The sequence below is a fragment of the Coffea arabica genome, chromosome 7c (genome assembly GCF_036785885.1).
Source record: "Coffea arabica cultivar ET-39 chromosome 7c, Coffea Arabica ET-39 HiFi, whole genome shotgun sequence".
NCBI lineage: Eukaryota > Viridiplantae > Streptophyta > Magnoliopsida > Gentianales > Rubiaceae > Coffea > Coffea arabica.
This window is the reverse complement of record NC_092322.1, coordinates 37,250,815-37,267,884: the sequence shown is the minus strand read 5'-3', so window position 1 is coordinate 37,267,884 and position 17,070 is coordinate 37,250,815. Positions and strand designations below refer to the sequence as shown.

The 17,070-nt window shown below is 35.9% G+C and overlaps 1 protein-coding gene across 1 annotated transcript; it reads left to right on the top strand.

Annotated features, from left to right (window-relative positions):
• The first annotated feature begins 326 nt into the window (after nucleotides 1-326).
• LOC140010679 (uncharacterized) lies at nucleotides 327-4,415 on the top strand. The gene is made up of 6 exons (XM_072057992.1): nucleotides 327-528; nucleotides 607-944; nucleotides 1,644-1,817; nucleotides 2,473-2,664; nucleotides 3,421-3,547; nucleotides 3,853-4,415. The coding sequence occupies exons 1-6, from the start codon at nucleotides 327-329 to the stop codon at nucleotides 4,413-4,415; spliced, it is 1,596 nt and encodes a 531-aa protein (XP_071914093.1).
• Nucleotides 4,416-17,070: the final 12,655 nt, after the last annotated feature.

Sequence of the window (17,070 nt, the reverse complement as noted above, 5' to 3'; positions counted from 1 at the left end):
ACGACACCATTAAAGGTGTCAAATTCAAGATTCCCTCATTCCAAGACAAGTCGGACCCCAAGACGTACTTGGAATAGGAACAAAAAATTGAGTTAGTATATGAATGCCACACCTATACGGAGGAGCAAAAGGTGAAACTAGCAGCCGTGGAATTCACTGACTACGCCTCCATTTGGTGGGACCAACTTAAACTAAGTCGAAGGAGAAATCATGAGAGACCTATGGAAACTTGGGAGGAAATGAGGAGTCTGATGAGAAAAAGATTCGTTTCGAACTACTATAGTAGAAATCTACACTGTCGGCTATAAGCTCTCACCCAAGGGTCCATGTCAGTGGAGAATTATTACAAGGAGATGAAAATGGCCATCATGAAGGCGAATTTGTGTGAAGATGGAGAGGCCACTATGGCTCGTTTTCTACATGGATTGAGGCCCGAGATTGCCAAAGTAATGGAACTCCAACACTACCTCGATATGAATGAAATGCTCAAGAAGGCGGTTACAGTTGAACGGCGCCTCAAGAGGAGGGGTACTGCGCGATAAAGCACTACTTATCAAGTTCAAAATTGGTGCACTTTTCAACCAAAAAGGGAGGAGAATGCCGTAGCTCCTTCTCACCCTCCAAGGCCGAATGGCCTCCCTTCCAAGGCAACGGCCAAGCCTGACTTTAAGGCTAATAATGGAGCTTCCAAACCGCATGGTCGAGACACCAAGTGCTTTAAGTGCCAAGAATTTGGTTACATTGTTTCTCAATGCTCCAACCAAAGGACCATACTCATGTTGCCAAATAGGAAAATTGTATCGGATGAGGAAGAGGAGTACGAGGGGATGCCGCCTCTAGAGGAAGAGAATGAATCGAGTGAGGAGATACTTACGCATGAGGAGATTGGATACCTAGTGGTTCGAAAGGTCCTCACTACCCGCGCCAAGGAAGAGGAAATGGAGGTACAACGGGACAACCTTTTCTACACAAGGTGTCATATCAAGGATAAGGTATGTAGTGTTGTTATTGATAGTGGGAGTTGTGCCAATGTAGCTAGTCTACTCATGGTAGAAATGCTAGGGCTCCCAGTTATCAAACATCCAAGACCTTATCGCATTCAATGGTTGAACAATGAAGGGGAAGTCCGTGTGTTTAGACAAGTAAAAGTGCTATTCCGAATTGGCAAGTATGAAGATGAGATTACTTGTGATATAGTGCCAATGCAAGCAAGTCACCTCATTCTTGGATGGCCTTGACAATATGATCGCGATGTCGAATTCAAGGGAAGAGCTAATAAATATGTCTTTACTCATTGTAATAGAAAGGTGACACTTGTACTTCTCACCCCAAAACAAGTGTATGAATATCAAATGAAACTCCAAAAAGAGTATGAGCTAGAACTTGAGAGGAAAAAACGAGAGAAAAGTGAGGAAGAAAAAGGAGAGAGTAGAGCCGAGCCCCTAGGGAAGAAAAAAGCAATAAGTGGGTCGGTTATGAGAGAAGAAAATAATGGAAAGCTAAGCTTGCTAGCAAAAGCCAAAGATGTAAAGCGAGTTTTGTCTTTCAACCAACTCTTACTTGTGCTTGTGTGCAAAGAAGGGTTTGTCAGTTCATCCATACCCATTGACTCCTTACCTTCTACTATTTTACCTCTCTTACAGGAATTTGAGGACATATTTTCTGAGGATGTACCCGATGGACTACCACCGCTAAGGGGAATTGAGCACCAAATTGACCTCATTCCTGGAGCACCATTGCTTAACAAATCGGCCTACCGAATGGGTCCTGAGGAAACAAAGGAATTGCAAAAGCAAGTGGACGAATTGCTAAGGAAGGTTGGGTTCGAGAAAGTCTAAATCCATGTGCTGTACAGTGATTCTCGTGCCAAAAAAAGATAGAGCTTGGAGAATGTGCATCGACTGTCGAGCAGTCAATACGATCATGGTAAAATATCGTCATCCTATCTCTAGGTTAGATGATATGTTAGATGAACTGCATGGTGCCATTATCTTAACTAAAATTGATTTAAAAAGTGGTTACCACCAAATAAGAATGAAAGAGGGAGATAGGTGGAAAACCGCTTTCAAAACTAAACATGATCTATACGAGTGGTTAGTGATGCCATTTGACTTAACTAATGTACCTAATACCTTTATGTGTTTAATGAACCATGTTTTGAGACATTTCCTTGAGAAATTTGTAGTGGTTTACTTTGATGATATTCTAATTTACAGTAGAAATTTAGAGGAACACCTTGAGCACCTCAAAGCCGTCTTCAAAGTACTTCGAAGGGGAAGACTATATGCCAACCTTAAGAAATGCACATTCTGCACTGACCATGTTGTGTTTCTAGGATATGTTATAAGTGCGCAGGGCATTCATGTAAATGAAGAGTAGGTCCAGGCCATCCAAGAGTGGCCAACACCTACCTCTGTAAGTGATGTGCGTAGCTTTCATGGATTAGCAAACTTCTACTGCTGTTTTGTGAAGGATTTTAGCACCATTGCTGCACCTCTTACCACAGTCATGAAGAAGAACGAGAAGTTCTTTTGGGAAGAAACCCAAGATAAGGCTTTCCAATTGCTCAAACACAAACTCACACATGCACCACTTCTTGCAATACATAATTTTGATCTCACTTTTGAAGTGGAATGTGATGCATCAGGTGTAGGAGTAGGTGCCGTACTCATGCGGGGAGGGAAATCGATCGCCTACTTTAGTGAGAAATTAAATGGCGCGGTCCTCAACTATTCAACTTATGACAAGTAGATGTTTGCCCTCGTACGTGCTTTGGAGACCTGGTAACACTACCTACGTGCTCGAAAATTCATCATCAAAACTGATCATGAGTCTCTCAAGCACCTAAAAGGACAACAAAAACTGAGCAAAAGACATGCTCGATGGGTAGCCTTCATCGAGTCTTTTTCATACGTCATCAAATACAAAACAGGTAAGTCTAATGTAGTAACTGACGCTTTATCTCGTAGACACATTTTGCTCAATGCTTTAGATGCTAAACTCCTTAGTTTCGAGCTCATGAAGGAGTTATATAAGGATAACTTGGACTTTTCGAACGCTTATGCGAATTGAGGAAAATCACACTTTGAAAAATTCTTTGTGCATGATGGGTTCTTATTTTATCTTACCAAGTTGTGCATTCCCCGAGAGTCCATACGTGATTTACTTGCTCGTGAGTCACATAGTAGTGGACTAATGGGACACTTTAGTGTCACCAAAACATTAGCTGTATTACATGAACACTTCCATTGGCCTCGCATGCGCAAGGATGTGGAGAAAATTGTTAAAAGATGTGGCGTGTGCCATAAACCTAAGTCACGGGTCAACCCAAACGGTTTGTATACTGCTTTACCCATACCTCACCAACCTTGGGTTGATATTTCCATGAACTTCGTGCTTGGTTTATCTCGTTCTAAGCAGGGTCATGACTCTATATTTGTTGTGGTAGATGGGTTCTCCAAAATGGCTCACTTTATTGCATGTCATAAAACGGATGATGCTTTACATATTGCTGACTTATTCTTTAAAGAGGTTGTTCGTTTGCATGGCATACCTAGGACTATAGTGTCCGATAGAGATGCCAAGTTTTTGAACTATTTTTGGAAGTCTTTATGGGGTCGGATAGGAACCAAACTGTTGTTCTCTACCTCTAGTCATCCTCAAACGAATGGACAAATTGACGTAGTCAATAGGACCTTATCAACACTCCTGTGTGCCATCATAAAGAAAAATCTCAGGTTATAGGAGGAGTGTCTTCTACACGTAGAGTTTGCATACAATAGGGTTGTGCACAGTGCTACACAATTCTCACATTTTGAAATTGTGTATGGTTTTAATCCCTTAATTCCTTAGATTTATTGCCATTGCCTTCTTCTGAGCATGTGAACTTAGATGACAAGAAAAAAGTTGAGTTCGTGAGATCATTGCATGATAAGGTTCGTACCAACATCGAGAGGAGGACGGCCCAATATGTCCAACAAACTAACAAGCACAGACGCAAGCTTGTCTTTGAACCTGGTGATTGGGTTTGGTTACACTTGCGCAAGGAGAGATTTTCAAAACAACGACAAAGCAAGCTGTCACCACGAGGAAATGGACCTTTTCAAGTCATTGAGCGCATCAACGACAATGCATACCGCTTAGATTTGCTTGGTGAGTATAATGTTAGTGCTACATTCAATTTTGCTGATCTGAGCCCATTTCTTGCAGGGGACAAGCACGATTTGAGGGCAAATCTTTTTCAAGAGAAGGGGAATGATGCAGTTGAGCACGAGACCCATGGTACTCTAGTAAACCCTGTGATAGTGCCCTATGGCCCAATGACACGAGCACGAGATAAGAGATTCAAGAATTCGCTTCAAACTTTAGTTCATGCCGTCCAAACCCAAGACAAAACCGCCCATTTAAGGGATTGAATTGGAAGATCCTTACAAGACGACTAAAGTGTTGCTTACAATTGAAGATGCGCTCCGCTGAGTTGTACGGGGTCACGGCTATAAATAACCTCAAGTCGGGGGTTCAGAGGGCAAAGCCCCCGGTGGGGTTTCGGGGGCAACATCCCCAAAACTTACAGTCTATAGTTAGTTAGGCTAGTTTCAGCCAAGGGAAGGCCCAAAGGGCTGATCGTATTTTCCTTGTTATTTTTCCAGTTTATTAGGTCTTCGTCACGGCTATAAATAGCCTCAAGTCGAATATTACATTCAGTTTTTGAGATTATTGAATAAAATTTTCAGAATTTCATCCAATTCTTGTGGCAAAAAACCCTTACCTTGAGAATGTTAAGTTGAACATTCTAGAGTTGATCATAGGTTACCTTGACTTATCAATCAAGCACACACACTTGATTGTGGCGTCCTTTACCGTTAAATCTGTTCTTGAGTGGTCCAAATTCGAGTTCAACTCCATCAAATCGTCAACATGTTCCTCTAGATCCGAAATAGCTTCCGCGTCTCGCATCATAGACCTTTTAACCAAAAGTGCTCACAATCTAAATGGGACCTAAGCTCACAATCTCTCATTTGCAGGATCCTCATAACTTATTCAATATTTACATTGTTGAGTAAACAAACTTACAATTTATTAAAATGGTACTTGAAAATGAACAGTTCAAATTATTCCACGTAATTCTGATGTAATTGTCACAAACAGGTTCACATGGGTAGTATCTGAATATAACATGCACAATTTATGTGAGAACCCGAATTTTACTCACTTATAATTCTATTTTATTAGTTTATTTAATTATATATTCATCCGTTTTCTCTGAATAATTTATTTCAACCATTTTAAATTCATTTACATGAAACAATGTCTCACTTATATTTTTAAAACGTCCCATTAGCAAATTTAATTTTTTAGAGGTTCATTTAGTAGGGAACAACGAGTACACATTTTTCGAGATAATATTCGATCCGAGAGTGAAATAATATTGGAGAATTAAGAATGATCAATAGTAGGTTAAGAAAAGTTAATAGAGGGATTAGAGATGAGTGAGTTTAAGTTAAACTTTTACCATGCGTGCGTCGATAGTTTCCCGAAAGTCACGCCGGTACAAGCTAATTGGAGATTTGAAGAATTAATACTAGACTCATAAGTATGAGTAATAATAGTGTTAAAGGAATTAATTTGGAGAATTAGTGTATAAGCGTACCAAATGAGAGAGAAAGTGGTAGTACGAAACCCTATTAGTTACTATTGAAAGTTGACTTTTTGGCAAAATTTAGTGGCTACTTTATCTCCAATATTCCAACACAAGATTCACACTCAAACACTCTCTTTCTCCTCTCTATTTTCGGCCAATAGCAAGGAAGAAAAAGGAAGAAAAAAACCTTATCTCCTAGCTTTAATTTCATTTGTAAATCATCATCCAACTTTCAAACTCTTTGGAGATCAACTCTAGCTTGAAGAAAGGCAATATCTTGTGGAGTTTCCAGGAGAATTTTGGCGGAAAAATCTGATATTCATCTAGGGTTAAAAGGGTAATCACTTCACCTGTTTTCATCCTTCCGTTTATTCAAAGATTAGGGGTTAGTTTTCATGGATTTACAATCCTAAGCAAGAAAATAGGTTAGAGGACTTGAGAAAACCATTTACCTTACTTTAATCTCTAGGCTACCAATTTTAAGGAGGCTTGTAGGTAGCTGACTTGAGGCTATATTTTTTTATTATGGTTGTTTATGTGATGAATGAGATGATTTTGGTTTGAAAAGATGAGAGAAAATTGGAAGAAACTGTGAGAGTGAGTTGGCAGAATTTCTGTTCTGGTTGCCCTACTTTTAATTCAAAATTTTGATGCTTAGTTGGCTATTAAATTGATGGATATATGTTGTATATTGTGTGTACAAAGTGTCTTTTAAAAATCGTGTCGAATGATTGCACAAAACTTGAGTTTTGGTAAAGATTCAAATCTGCAAAACGTATAGGAAGGTACTCGAACAGTGCTTCTTTGTTTGAACGTAACTTTCTGTACAAAAGTCAAAATTGAGTTCCTTTTACAGCATTCAAAAGTATACATTCATATCTTTCCAACGGTATAAAAATCTTCTGTTGGTTCATTGTGAGTGAACCGTAGCGAGTTGGCAAAATCGGCTGTTCTGTTTTGATTGCTTATTCGAATGAAACTGGAAGCTGCATCTTGTGGCTCGATTTTGTCCCATTTGTGAAAAGATTTTCAAAATGATGTCTTCTGATGAATTGTATAATTTTGAACTTAGTTTTCAATGCCGTAACCATTCCTAATTTGGAGTTGTATAGAGATAGACATAGTTTGATTTCGAAACTGTGACAAAGATGGAAATTGAAAGATTTTTCCTTCCTTGCTGACCGAATGATCAAGTCTGTTTTGGGATGTTATATTTCAAAAATTTTAGAGTCAATTGCTTGTAAATTGCTCATTAAATATTTTTGGAATCTTGGTTTCAAAAATAGAATGAATTGGGGTTGATTTCATTGGACAAAACTTTTGAAAAAGAAAGAGAAGTAGGATGGCAAATTAGCCGTGAAATATTTCATGAACTTTGGTCGTTTTGTTAACAGCCTTTCCGTATAATTTTTTGCCTAAATTTTTATAGAGAGGTAGTCCATATATGAAAATTTAAGTGTACCAAATTTGGTGTAATTTCAATACGATTTCGATGCCCAAACAATGCCCCAAAGACTGCTCTTCAAAACTAGAAACTCACTGATCAGGTTACAAAAACCAACCAATTTTAAACTGTTATATCTTGTTGTTCAAAACTCCGAATTTAGTTCCGCTTGTTAGTTTGGAACACTTGTTATATTATAAATTTCAGAGGCTGATTCACTTCCTGTGAATTTTGCCGATTTTCCAAACATCGTTGAAAACCAAGACTGTTTCTGTCTTATCTTCTTGGAACTGAAAATTTGAGCTGACATTTGAATACTTTCTGCTTGGAATCTTGTAATAGTGTCTTCTGAGAATTTTTAGTATTTTGGATCTAGTTTCCAACGGTGTAAAGTTTTCTATTTTTGGATGTACCAAACTCAAGATCTGATTTTACCAAGTTTGTCGCGCAAAGTTGAAATTCATGATTTCTTGGGAAATGAGTTTTTGAGAACTTTTCACTGTCTTTTGATATTAATAGATCGTTTTAAACTCAATTTCATGAAAGATACTAAATTCTCTTGTGACTTTAAATTCTCACTTTTGAATCTCGATTTTCAAGAGATTAAAGTTCTTTTAAAACATTGTCTTAAATCTCAAGCTAGTATACTTTCTTCTTGGATGATAAGTTGTTGTGTGTTTATGTGAGTAATAGTTGGTCCCTATTTCTTCAGGTGCTCAAGAGGGGTTGAAGGGAATCCCAGAGCAGACCACTAAGGACTTTACTTGATCACTTACTTTTGATTTGGTGAGTGTCAAGTACATCATTTGTTGTCTAATACTTGAGTTTCTTCTAGTTGAATATATGAATTGGATTTGTTGAGTCGAGTGTGTACTTTATCGCACTCGTTCTCTTTAATTTGATTACAATTTACTTGCTCATACTCCAAATTTTACTTGTATTTGATTCAATGTTGATTAGAGTGAATCTCATCGACTTATATTTTTAATCGCCAATTGGAACGTTGTCTCGTCGACCATTCTTACTTGTGGGGGACGTCTAAACTCATCGGCCGACCTTGTGATTCGAGCCGGCATGGGTTTGGTCGAAAAGCCCGGCGAGCCATGAGAAAACATGAAACTTGATCTATTGGAGAGATCTCACTTGGCATACTCGAGTAGTATTGCCACGATATACTCGAGTAATATCAAAACTTTTGACGAGCGGGCCCGGTATAGGGGAAGTAACGGTGACGGGAATCTAGGAAAAGTGGAGATTCTACGGATTTGGTACTTACTTGGTTGACAGAAAGTCAACGTGGAATTTGGATCAAGACCTCGACCTAACTGCGTGGAATCTAACTTTTAAGAGTTACAGTATTCTTGAATTGTTTCTGTTTATCTTTCTTACATGAAATGTTACTTACTTGCAATTTCTAGGTTATTATTATCTCGATTTTCTCCCATGCTCATCTACTTGCTCTATTACGTATTTGCATGATTTTCTTGGTCTCACTGAGCGTTCGTTCATTCCATTAGTTTGTTTTCCTTAACAGAAGCTCGGAATGGAAAGAATTTTGAGGAAGCTAACTTGGCTACTTTTAATTAGAATCTTGGGATGTAATTGGTTAGTCGACTTATAGTGGTTGTATTTTGGGATAGTCGATGTACTTTTGAAAACTTGTGATATACGATTTGAATAATTATGTAAGGAAGCGATTTTTCTTCATTTTGACTTGTATTTCTGGTTATTATCCTTTAAGTTTGAATTAGACTTGTATTGAGTTCTGGCGAGAGCTAGGTAGGAGTTCCGCAAATACCCTTGGATTCGCCCTAGGGAGAAGTGGAGGCGTCACAATTTATAACTTATTATAACTTGTTCAAAAATATTGCATCATTCATGAATGATTGTATTGGCAACCATTTGAACCCTCTCTCATCCTTTACCTCCTAGCAAAGATCCTATATATGTACGTAGAAAGTAGACTTGTTAATGGGGCAGGACTGGCCCTAGTTTAGCCCGTTGGGCTTTAAATTTAGTGGGTTGAACCTTGTGTAATATGAGTGAAGTTGAGTATGGGTCAAAATATTTTGCATGATTCGAATGTAAGTTGAGCGTGGATTGTACTAAACTTATATATATATATATACATAGAATTGTTTTGGAGTACCCTCTACTAAAATGTTAGGGTTTATTTTACAAATTATATGAGAATTAAGAAGATCTATTTATCTAAATCTAGTCAAATAATTGCAATCTAGATGGCCAATTTTATAATAAATTATTCTATTTCTATCTTTGTTGATAAGTTTATGGATGTTATGTAGATGTCATAGAATATCTATGAATTGAATAGTTTTTGGTTAAACAAAATTTTATGAATGTAAAAGATACATAAAATGATTTTGGGCCTACTAGATTTAGATCCAATAACCCAATTCTTATAAGCCAAATATGAGCTATAAAAATGTGAGTCTAGTTGTGCTGAGTTTGAGCTCAAAAGAGTGATATTTAATGTGACCTAAATTTAATAATATCAAAACCTAACTTTTATAGCCTTATTGACAGGTTTCAGATGCTTAGATACACTTTTCCATCAGTTTTGTAATACTATTACCCTTCAGGAACTAGCTACATTGGTGCCACAAAACCATATAGCAGTCATTGGACGCCTATTGCCTCAATTGTTTGTCATGTTATCATTCTGTCACTAGTTTAGTGTTCAATTTCTACATATATTGTTACAGTACTATAACCATGTTTTCTTTTACTACCCAAAAAATAAGCCTGAAAAGCCAGGCTTATTTTTCTCATTCATAAGCATGAAATTAGCCTTATGTTGTCATTTGTGTTAAAATTTTTCAAAGTTGATCACACCACTTTCATGGTTAATAGAAATATGAATAGCACTAGTGTGTGCGTATGTGTGTGTGTTTGTGTCTATATATATATATATATATATATATATATGATGCACAGGAATAAATCAAGATTTTTATATTTGCTGCCCCAATGGAACCAAATAAGCACAATAAAAAGAAAAGTGGATGAACTATTAATGTTTCAAACTATCACCCACCTTCTAAATTGCAAGTTTTTTTAATCCAAAAAATTTATCTTTTTATCAAAAATATAATACTAGATGCACTTCTTATTTGATGCCATAAAGACACCAAATAGACAAACCCATAAATCAAGTAGCAAAGCATAGTATACAACCGCTTTTTTTTGGTGCAATAGTATACAACCTTTGCTATAGCGATGACACATTATTGCTATATTAGTTATCACTTGCATCATGGACAAGAAATATAAGTTTAAAATGGGCAATCGCTTTCGAAACTATAGCAATAATCTTTGTCCAACACAATTATTATAAAATTATGGCAATCGGCCTTAGAACTGAGTCTTTGATTATCCTTTGGTTAGAAAAACAGGTTTAGCCAATCCTCAGGGAGAAACACCACTAAAGAGAAAAAGAAAATATCAGTGTTTTTGTCATGGGAAAAGCAGAAAGAAAAACTAACTACGATGTTCTCAAATGAGAATCAGAGTTGCAAATATATTGATGCTTCCATTCAAAAGATATCTCTCCTAACAAAAAAAAAATTATCTAATAAAAATTCTCCTAATAATAGTATGCTTTTCTTGATAAAATTAGAATAAAAATCTTAACTAATTATCTTCCACAATTCAAAAGAAATAGGATTCCTGATCTTTTTTCCAAAGCCATAAATAATCAATTGATCATCTACTTTAATTGCTGGAATTAATTTTGGGTCCTGCAACTTCTGAATTATGCAATGCCTTTGCTCTTTTTTAAGTTTTTTTTTAATCCCAAATTCCAAAGACACCACCTAAAACACAAATCATAAATAGAATCCACATAATAACACAATAATCTACTAAAACAAAGGTAGTATCAATACAAAGTATATATCAATTAAGTGCACTATCAATAATCACTCATTAGTATGAAAAAGGTGCCAAGCACAATTTCAAATGTTTTTTACTGTTAACATAAATCCGCCCATGGATCCAACTTGATAGTATGTCATCAACTTCTATGGATTGAGCCTGCATCATGGATCCAGCTCCAACAAAATAGATTTGCTCAAATCCTAGAAGAAGCAAATTCCTTTGGTCCTAAAATTTGATCGTTGAATGTGGATCCTTGGTGGATCCGGACGTGGGTCATGGCTGAATAAATTTGAAAATCTACAATAATTTTCATTTAGGTCCAAGAGAAATCATAATAGATGATTTCATTCTAACATTCGAGATACCATTTCATAATATGGACTTCACATTAATCATACTACATAATTGGTCATTCAAGATAGATGCCATATCAATTATACTACGATAATTGAAAATGAAAACATTGAAAACTTATTAATTGTAGATTTTCTCTTATGGGACATTTATTAATCTATCATCAATTTGACCCCTTACAATTTCTGCACAAGAAACAATGTGGCACATATCTAAAAATGATTAAACATTCCTTGAATATGCTATGTACACATCATTGTCTTATGTTTGCATAACAAACATTTTCATGTTTGTACACAACTTTTTTGGCATCTTCTCTAGTTTCTCCATCAACTTGATCCAACTTCATAATGTTCAGAGCCAACTTCTTTAATAAACTTGCCACCACCAGTTTTTGAGAATGTTTTAATCCATAGATTGTTGGTGTAAATTAGAGAAACATAAACTTGTAATCAATAATGGTAAATTGGTTTCAAGTCGTAAATTAGATTCACTTCTCCACTTATAGATGTAGTGGCTCGAGGAAAATACTAGGATTTTGGTGATTTCTTACTTTATAAACCTCCTAATGCAATATAGTCCACACACAGTTATCACGACCACACAGAAAACATGTCTTACAACAGCAATCACTTCACTTATCTATAAAGAGACTATTAGAGACCCCAACTAGATATATCCTCCAAATCTTACAAATAACTATGATAGTTCCTATATCAAAGGTGCGTAAGATAATGGATTCATGAAGTAACAATAATAACAAAGGGTTGTGGGCCATGCTCTATGGTGAAGACTAATTGTTGAATCCCACATAAGCCCAACAAGTATTAATCTCATGTTTGTAGTGACAAGGGTCTACAACAATCTTCACCTTATCTGTTGGATTCTCTCTCTGTCCTTTGTATTTCTTCTTGTTTTCAAAACTCAATTTTCAATCTGATTTCTTTTTTTTGGCCTACTTTTTACTTTTTTGTTTTCCATTGACTTTCCAAAACTACAACCTTTAGTGCCCATTACACTGGAGGGAGCTATTCTTAAATGAGCTTTATTCTTAAATATCTCTAGTGTAACATAAAATTTATCTAATTATACATAAGGTTTATTTTGAATATATCTAATTAAATTATTAACAAGATAGGGCACTATTAATATGGTTAAACTAGCATATATTACGTCGCTTCAATATTAGAAGTAGTAGACCTCATCTACTATGATGTGTGGTATATAAACTAACATATGGATGCTTGATAAGATGATCAAATTCACTAGATTGATCCGCATAAAAATATTCTCAAAGTTTCAAAGGATTAATCTATAAGTGATGTTTGTGTAAATGATCCATAGATTTAAAATTATCATAATATTTTGAGTGTAAATTACTATACTTTTACTCTATTCGATTACCCCTCATAACTGGGTAGTATAAATCATTAGAGATTGGGTATAGTATCAAACATGCAAAGATAGTGAATAATTTAAAGGTATTTACCACCTCTCATGCAAAGATACCTGTAAGTATTCATAAAAGTATTCTTAGCGCTAAGTGAAAATGTATTAGAAAGTGTTTTTGAGTACTTCATCATTAGAGTTATATTTTGATACAAGAAAATAATACTGATCTATGTGAAGTAGGCACGTACTCCAAGATTAATATGAGATAAGTATGATAAAAAGATATTAATTATGTGAAAAATGTTCATTGAAAGATGAAGTCATCCACTTGATTTTTCTCATTACTTGAGTAGCCATAAAGCATTGCTAGATGCCAATCTTAATTGACATATATATTAATAAGTTACTTGATTAATTGAATCAATGATAAATTAAAAGTGTTTAATTTATTTAGCTCTTTATTAAGAATTACAACTTATACTCATTGCCAGCATATATGAGAATCTAATGGGTCACACATATTAAGAATCTATTTAATTAGATTATAAGAATTTCTAGTAAGGACTTAAAGATAAGTTTTTATAACTCATAGTCTGATTTGTAAGACAAATTAAACTTGAGAGACTTATGATGCAAATAAGGTTGGGTCTTCGAATACAAGAATTATATTAGAATAGAAAACTAAATCTTATTGGAAACTAGTTTCAGGCTTTCATAAGGATTTGGATTGCCTATTTATCTATAAATACTTTCTAAGTTTTTGTTGGTAAGACAAATCAATGCAAAAATCATCTTGTGAGATTTATAGAAAAATCTTTAGGGAAAAATGCCCAAATTTGTCCAAAAAATAATAAAAAACTGCATCTCTTATTTCTCTCACTTGGGTTAGTTTTTCATAGTGAAAAACTAGCGTTTGTCTTGTGCAATTTATATGTGGTGTCTTGGTAATAGTTGGTACTAATCTAAATAAAATTAATTCAACTTAGCAGGTTCTAGTTAAGGAGGTTCATGTAAGTCACCATTAGAGGCCAGACATATGTATGGTTGCGTGGATCTCTTTGTCATCTTTTGGATCAAATTTTCATTGGTTTAAGAAGATCTTTATGGATTGAGGTAATTTTCTTAAACTAACTACTAATTGCATGCAATTAATCAAAGGATGATTTACTAAAGGAATAAAAATTTAAAAAATTTTTGCTACATATACTTGTATGATTCGTTACAACAAGATCTATATCTGTTGCGAAAGCAACAACCATGAATGAAGAAGACAGTTAGTGCAATTATTATAGCCTTGTTATCTTCTTCATTCTGTTAAATTTCCAATAACCTACTTTTTCAAAATGCATTGACTTTTTATAGTGATGGCAAATATGGAAGAGGACCTAACTTCGTATCTCTCAGAGAATACTATGCAAAAAAGTTATAAATGCGAGATAACGATGAGTCATGACTTCTAAATTTTGCTCAACTTTCCAACAATATATTCTCAACCAGCATGTGAATCTTGAAATGTAAAGACATCTTCAAGTCTCAACAAGAAGAAATTAGGAGGGAATTTCTTCAAGGCATTATTGTACCTTATAATCCTTACCTATTAGCCAAATTTGACTGCAGTATTAATGTTGAGATATGATTGACTATTAAAGCAATCAAATATGTGTGTGTGTGTGTCTATATATATAAAGGACATGACAGAACTAGTTTTTATATTGTGACAAATAATTCAAACACAAAAATTGGCGAGATAAAGCAATATATCTCAACCAAATTGGTCTCTCCCACTAAGGTAGCATGGAGAATCTATAGATTCTCAATGATGAGATCAAGCCCACAATGATCCATGTGCAGTTACATCTTGAAAATTATTAGCCAATAAGTTAAAAAAAAGGGCCAATTTGCATAGCCTCATGAATAACAGTCATATGAGAAAAAAGATGCTTACTAAGTTTTTCTACATGACCAGACAAATAAGGTTATGCGAGATCTTAATTGCACTTGCTCAGAATTTTCATATCATTTGTTTGGAAACTAAGCCCAAGATACTAGAAATTCTAAGAGAAGGACAATTCTATCGGCAAAATAATTGCAGCACATCCATTAGAGGGTGAAATATATTACTTAGAACTTTTATTATCAAAGGTTTGCTCTCAAACTTCTTTTCAAGATTTGAGAACCTAAAATGGAGTTTAAGTTGATACCTTTGTGAAGATGCTTTAATCAGAGAATTATTGCAAGATGATAATAGTTAGGGCATTCTCAACATGAATCTATATGGTCAGAGTTCATGTTCTCCAAGTATGTCAAGGGTCGGCATCGATTGGTTGCTCAAACATATCGACCAACAGAGACTTGGAAGCGGTTGCTAGGTATTCGGGACATGGCTGATGCCCAGATTCAATGGAGTTTAGGGGCTGGCATGATGGACTTCTGGCTGGATACATGGTACAGAAATGGCCCTTTGGTTTAGATGGTGCTGACGAACATGGATAAACCTCATTTTTTGGTAGCAAAATTTCTTGGACACGATGGTTGGGATGTTGTAGGCTGAAGCATTGGCCATCGGGGCACTTGATAGGATTTTGGAGGTCTATTTCGATCCTCAAGGGAAAGATCAAATCTTGTGGGCCTAGACGGCAATGGGAAAGTTCTCGCTTAGCTCGGCATGGGACCTGCGTTGACAAAGGAGAAGTTGCTCCCGATTAGTATCATGGTGTAGAATAATGGTATCCCTTTGAAGGTTTCGATGTTTGCGTGGAGACTTGTGAACAACTTTGTTCCCCTAGATGATTCTCTTCGACGAAAAGGGCAAGCCTTGGTGTGCAGATGTTCCTGCTGTTTGGAAGAGGAGGAAACACTGCGACATCTTCTTGTGTGCGGTCCAGTTGCTAGAAGATTTGGTGGTATTTTTTGAACATGTTCGGTCTTCCCTCATTGGCGGTTGAGGACCTGCAGATGATGTGGATAGCATGGTTTTCATCATTGGAGCATATTCTGACGAGTCACATTAGATGTATTATTCCGCTAGCAATTTGCTGGTTTATTTGGAGAGAAAGAAATGCAGCAAGGTTTGAAAGGCATGCTTTGTCTGTCTAGAAGGTGATCTTTGAGGTTGAAGGTCTTTTACATGATCTAGGTCGAGTTGGGAAGTTTACAAAGGAGCAATTTTATGGGGACTTGGATTGTCATTGGGTATGCTATATATCTGTGGTGCCCTGTAAGAGGCGGCTAGTGTCAGTGTCATGCAAAATGCCTCCAAACTTACAGTATAAATTAAACACGGATGCTAGTGTGTCAACTGGGAGGGCGACTGGAGGGGGGTGCTATGTGACTCTAATGTTAGGCTCATTTTCGCGTTCTATAAGGAATTTGGGGATGTTGGAGTCTTGCAGGTGGAGGCATTAGCATTATGGGAAGGGTTGCAATTGTGCGCTGCAAGGCAGTTTCAGGGGGTTAAGGTGGAGGTTGATTCCACTGTACTAGTTTCGTTGATTCAACCAAGAATGCTTGGACGTTGGAAATGTTGCAATTTGTTGAGAGGTATTTGGAAGCTCTTATTACAGGTTTCAATTTTTCGGGAGCGAATGTTATTGCTGATCAGATAGCCGCCACGCGAGAATTCTCAAGTATAATTTTTGAATCTTTATAGCAATTGCCAAGGGGGATTTGTGGATGTTTGGCTCAAGATGCTAGGGAGTTCCTAACGGTTAGATTGGTCTCTAGTTAGTTAATTGGGATTAGAAGTTGTGAACTTTCTTTTAATCATTTGTATTTTTAGTTTTACTTGAATAAATAAGGGAGTGCTGCACCTCCCTGTGTTTGGGGTTTTGGCAAAAAAAAAATATGAATGGTTAGTTGTACCGTTTGAATTAAAAAAATGCACCTTATGAGAGCCCAAAAATTTATTCATATATTTCATATTTTATTCGAAAGATCAAAAGTATTGCATATACCACACCATTGATTGATTTATGTGTTTTAAAAAATGATAATAGTCAAAATCCCTGTTCAGAAGAGTTTCTCTGTTTCACATGCCTCATGAAATGAGAAGATTCTTTACTATATTGTTAGCTTATTCGGCTCCTAATGATTCTAAATAATTGTGACAGAAATTTGAGAGTGAAATGTTAGAATATTTCCTCAAGTGCCCTACATTTATAGTTGGGGAGATTAGGAAAAGGGCTTTATACTAGATAGATAGCTTTCTACAATTTATGAAAAAAAATCTACTCTTACAACTTAATTTCCATGAAATTGTCATACAATGACATATAAAGCTTAACAAGAGACGTGTGAGAAAAAAAGATATAATTTTTAAGAGAACGATTTAAACATAGTC

Bases quoted from the DNA above. Each gene is read 5' to 3' on its own strand.
- LOC140010679 (XM_072057992.1), top strand. From the start codon at position 327: ATGTCAGTGGAGAATTATTACAAGGAGATGAAAATGGCCATCATGAAG. The intron at 529-606 runs GTACTGCGCGAT...AGAATGCCGTAG, and splicing joins ACGGCGCCTCAAGAGGAGGG to CTCCTTCTCACCCTCCAAGG. The intron at 945-1,643 runs GTACAACGGGAC...CCTCTCTTACAG, and splicing joins CCAAGGAAGAGGAAATGGAG to GAATTTGAGGACATATTTTC.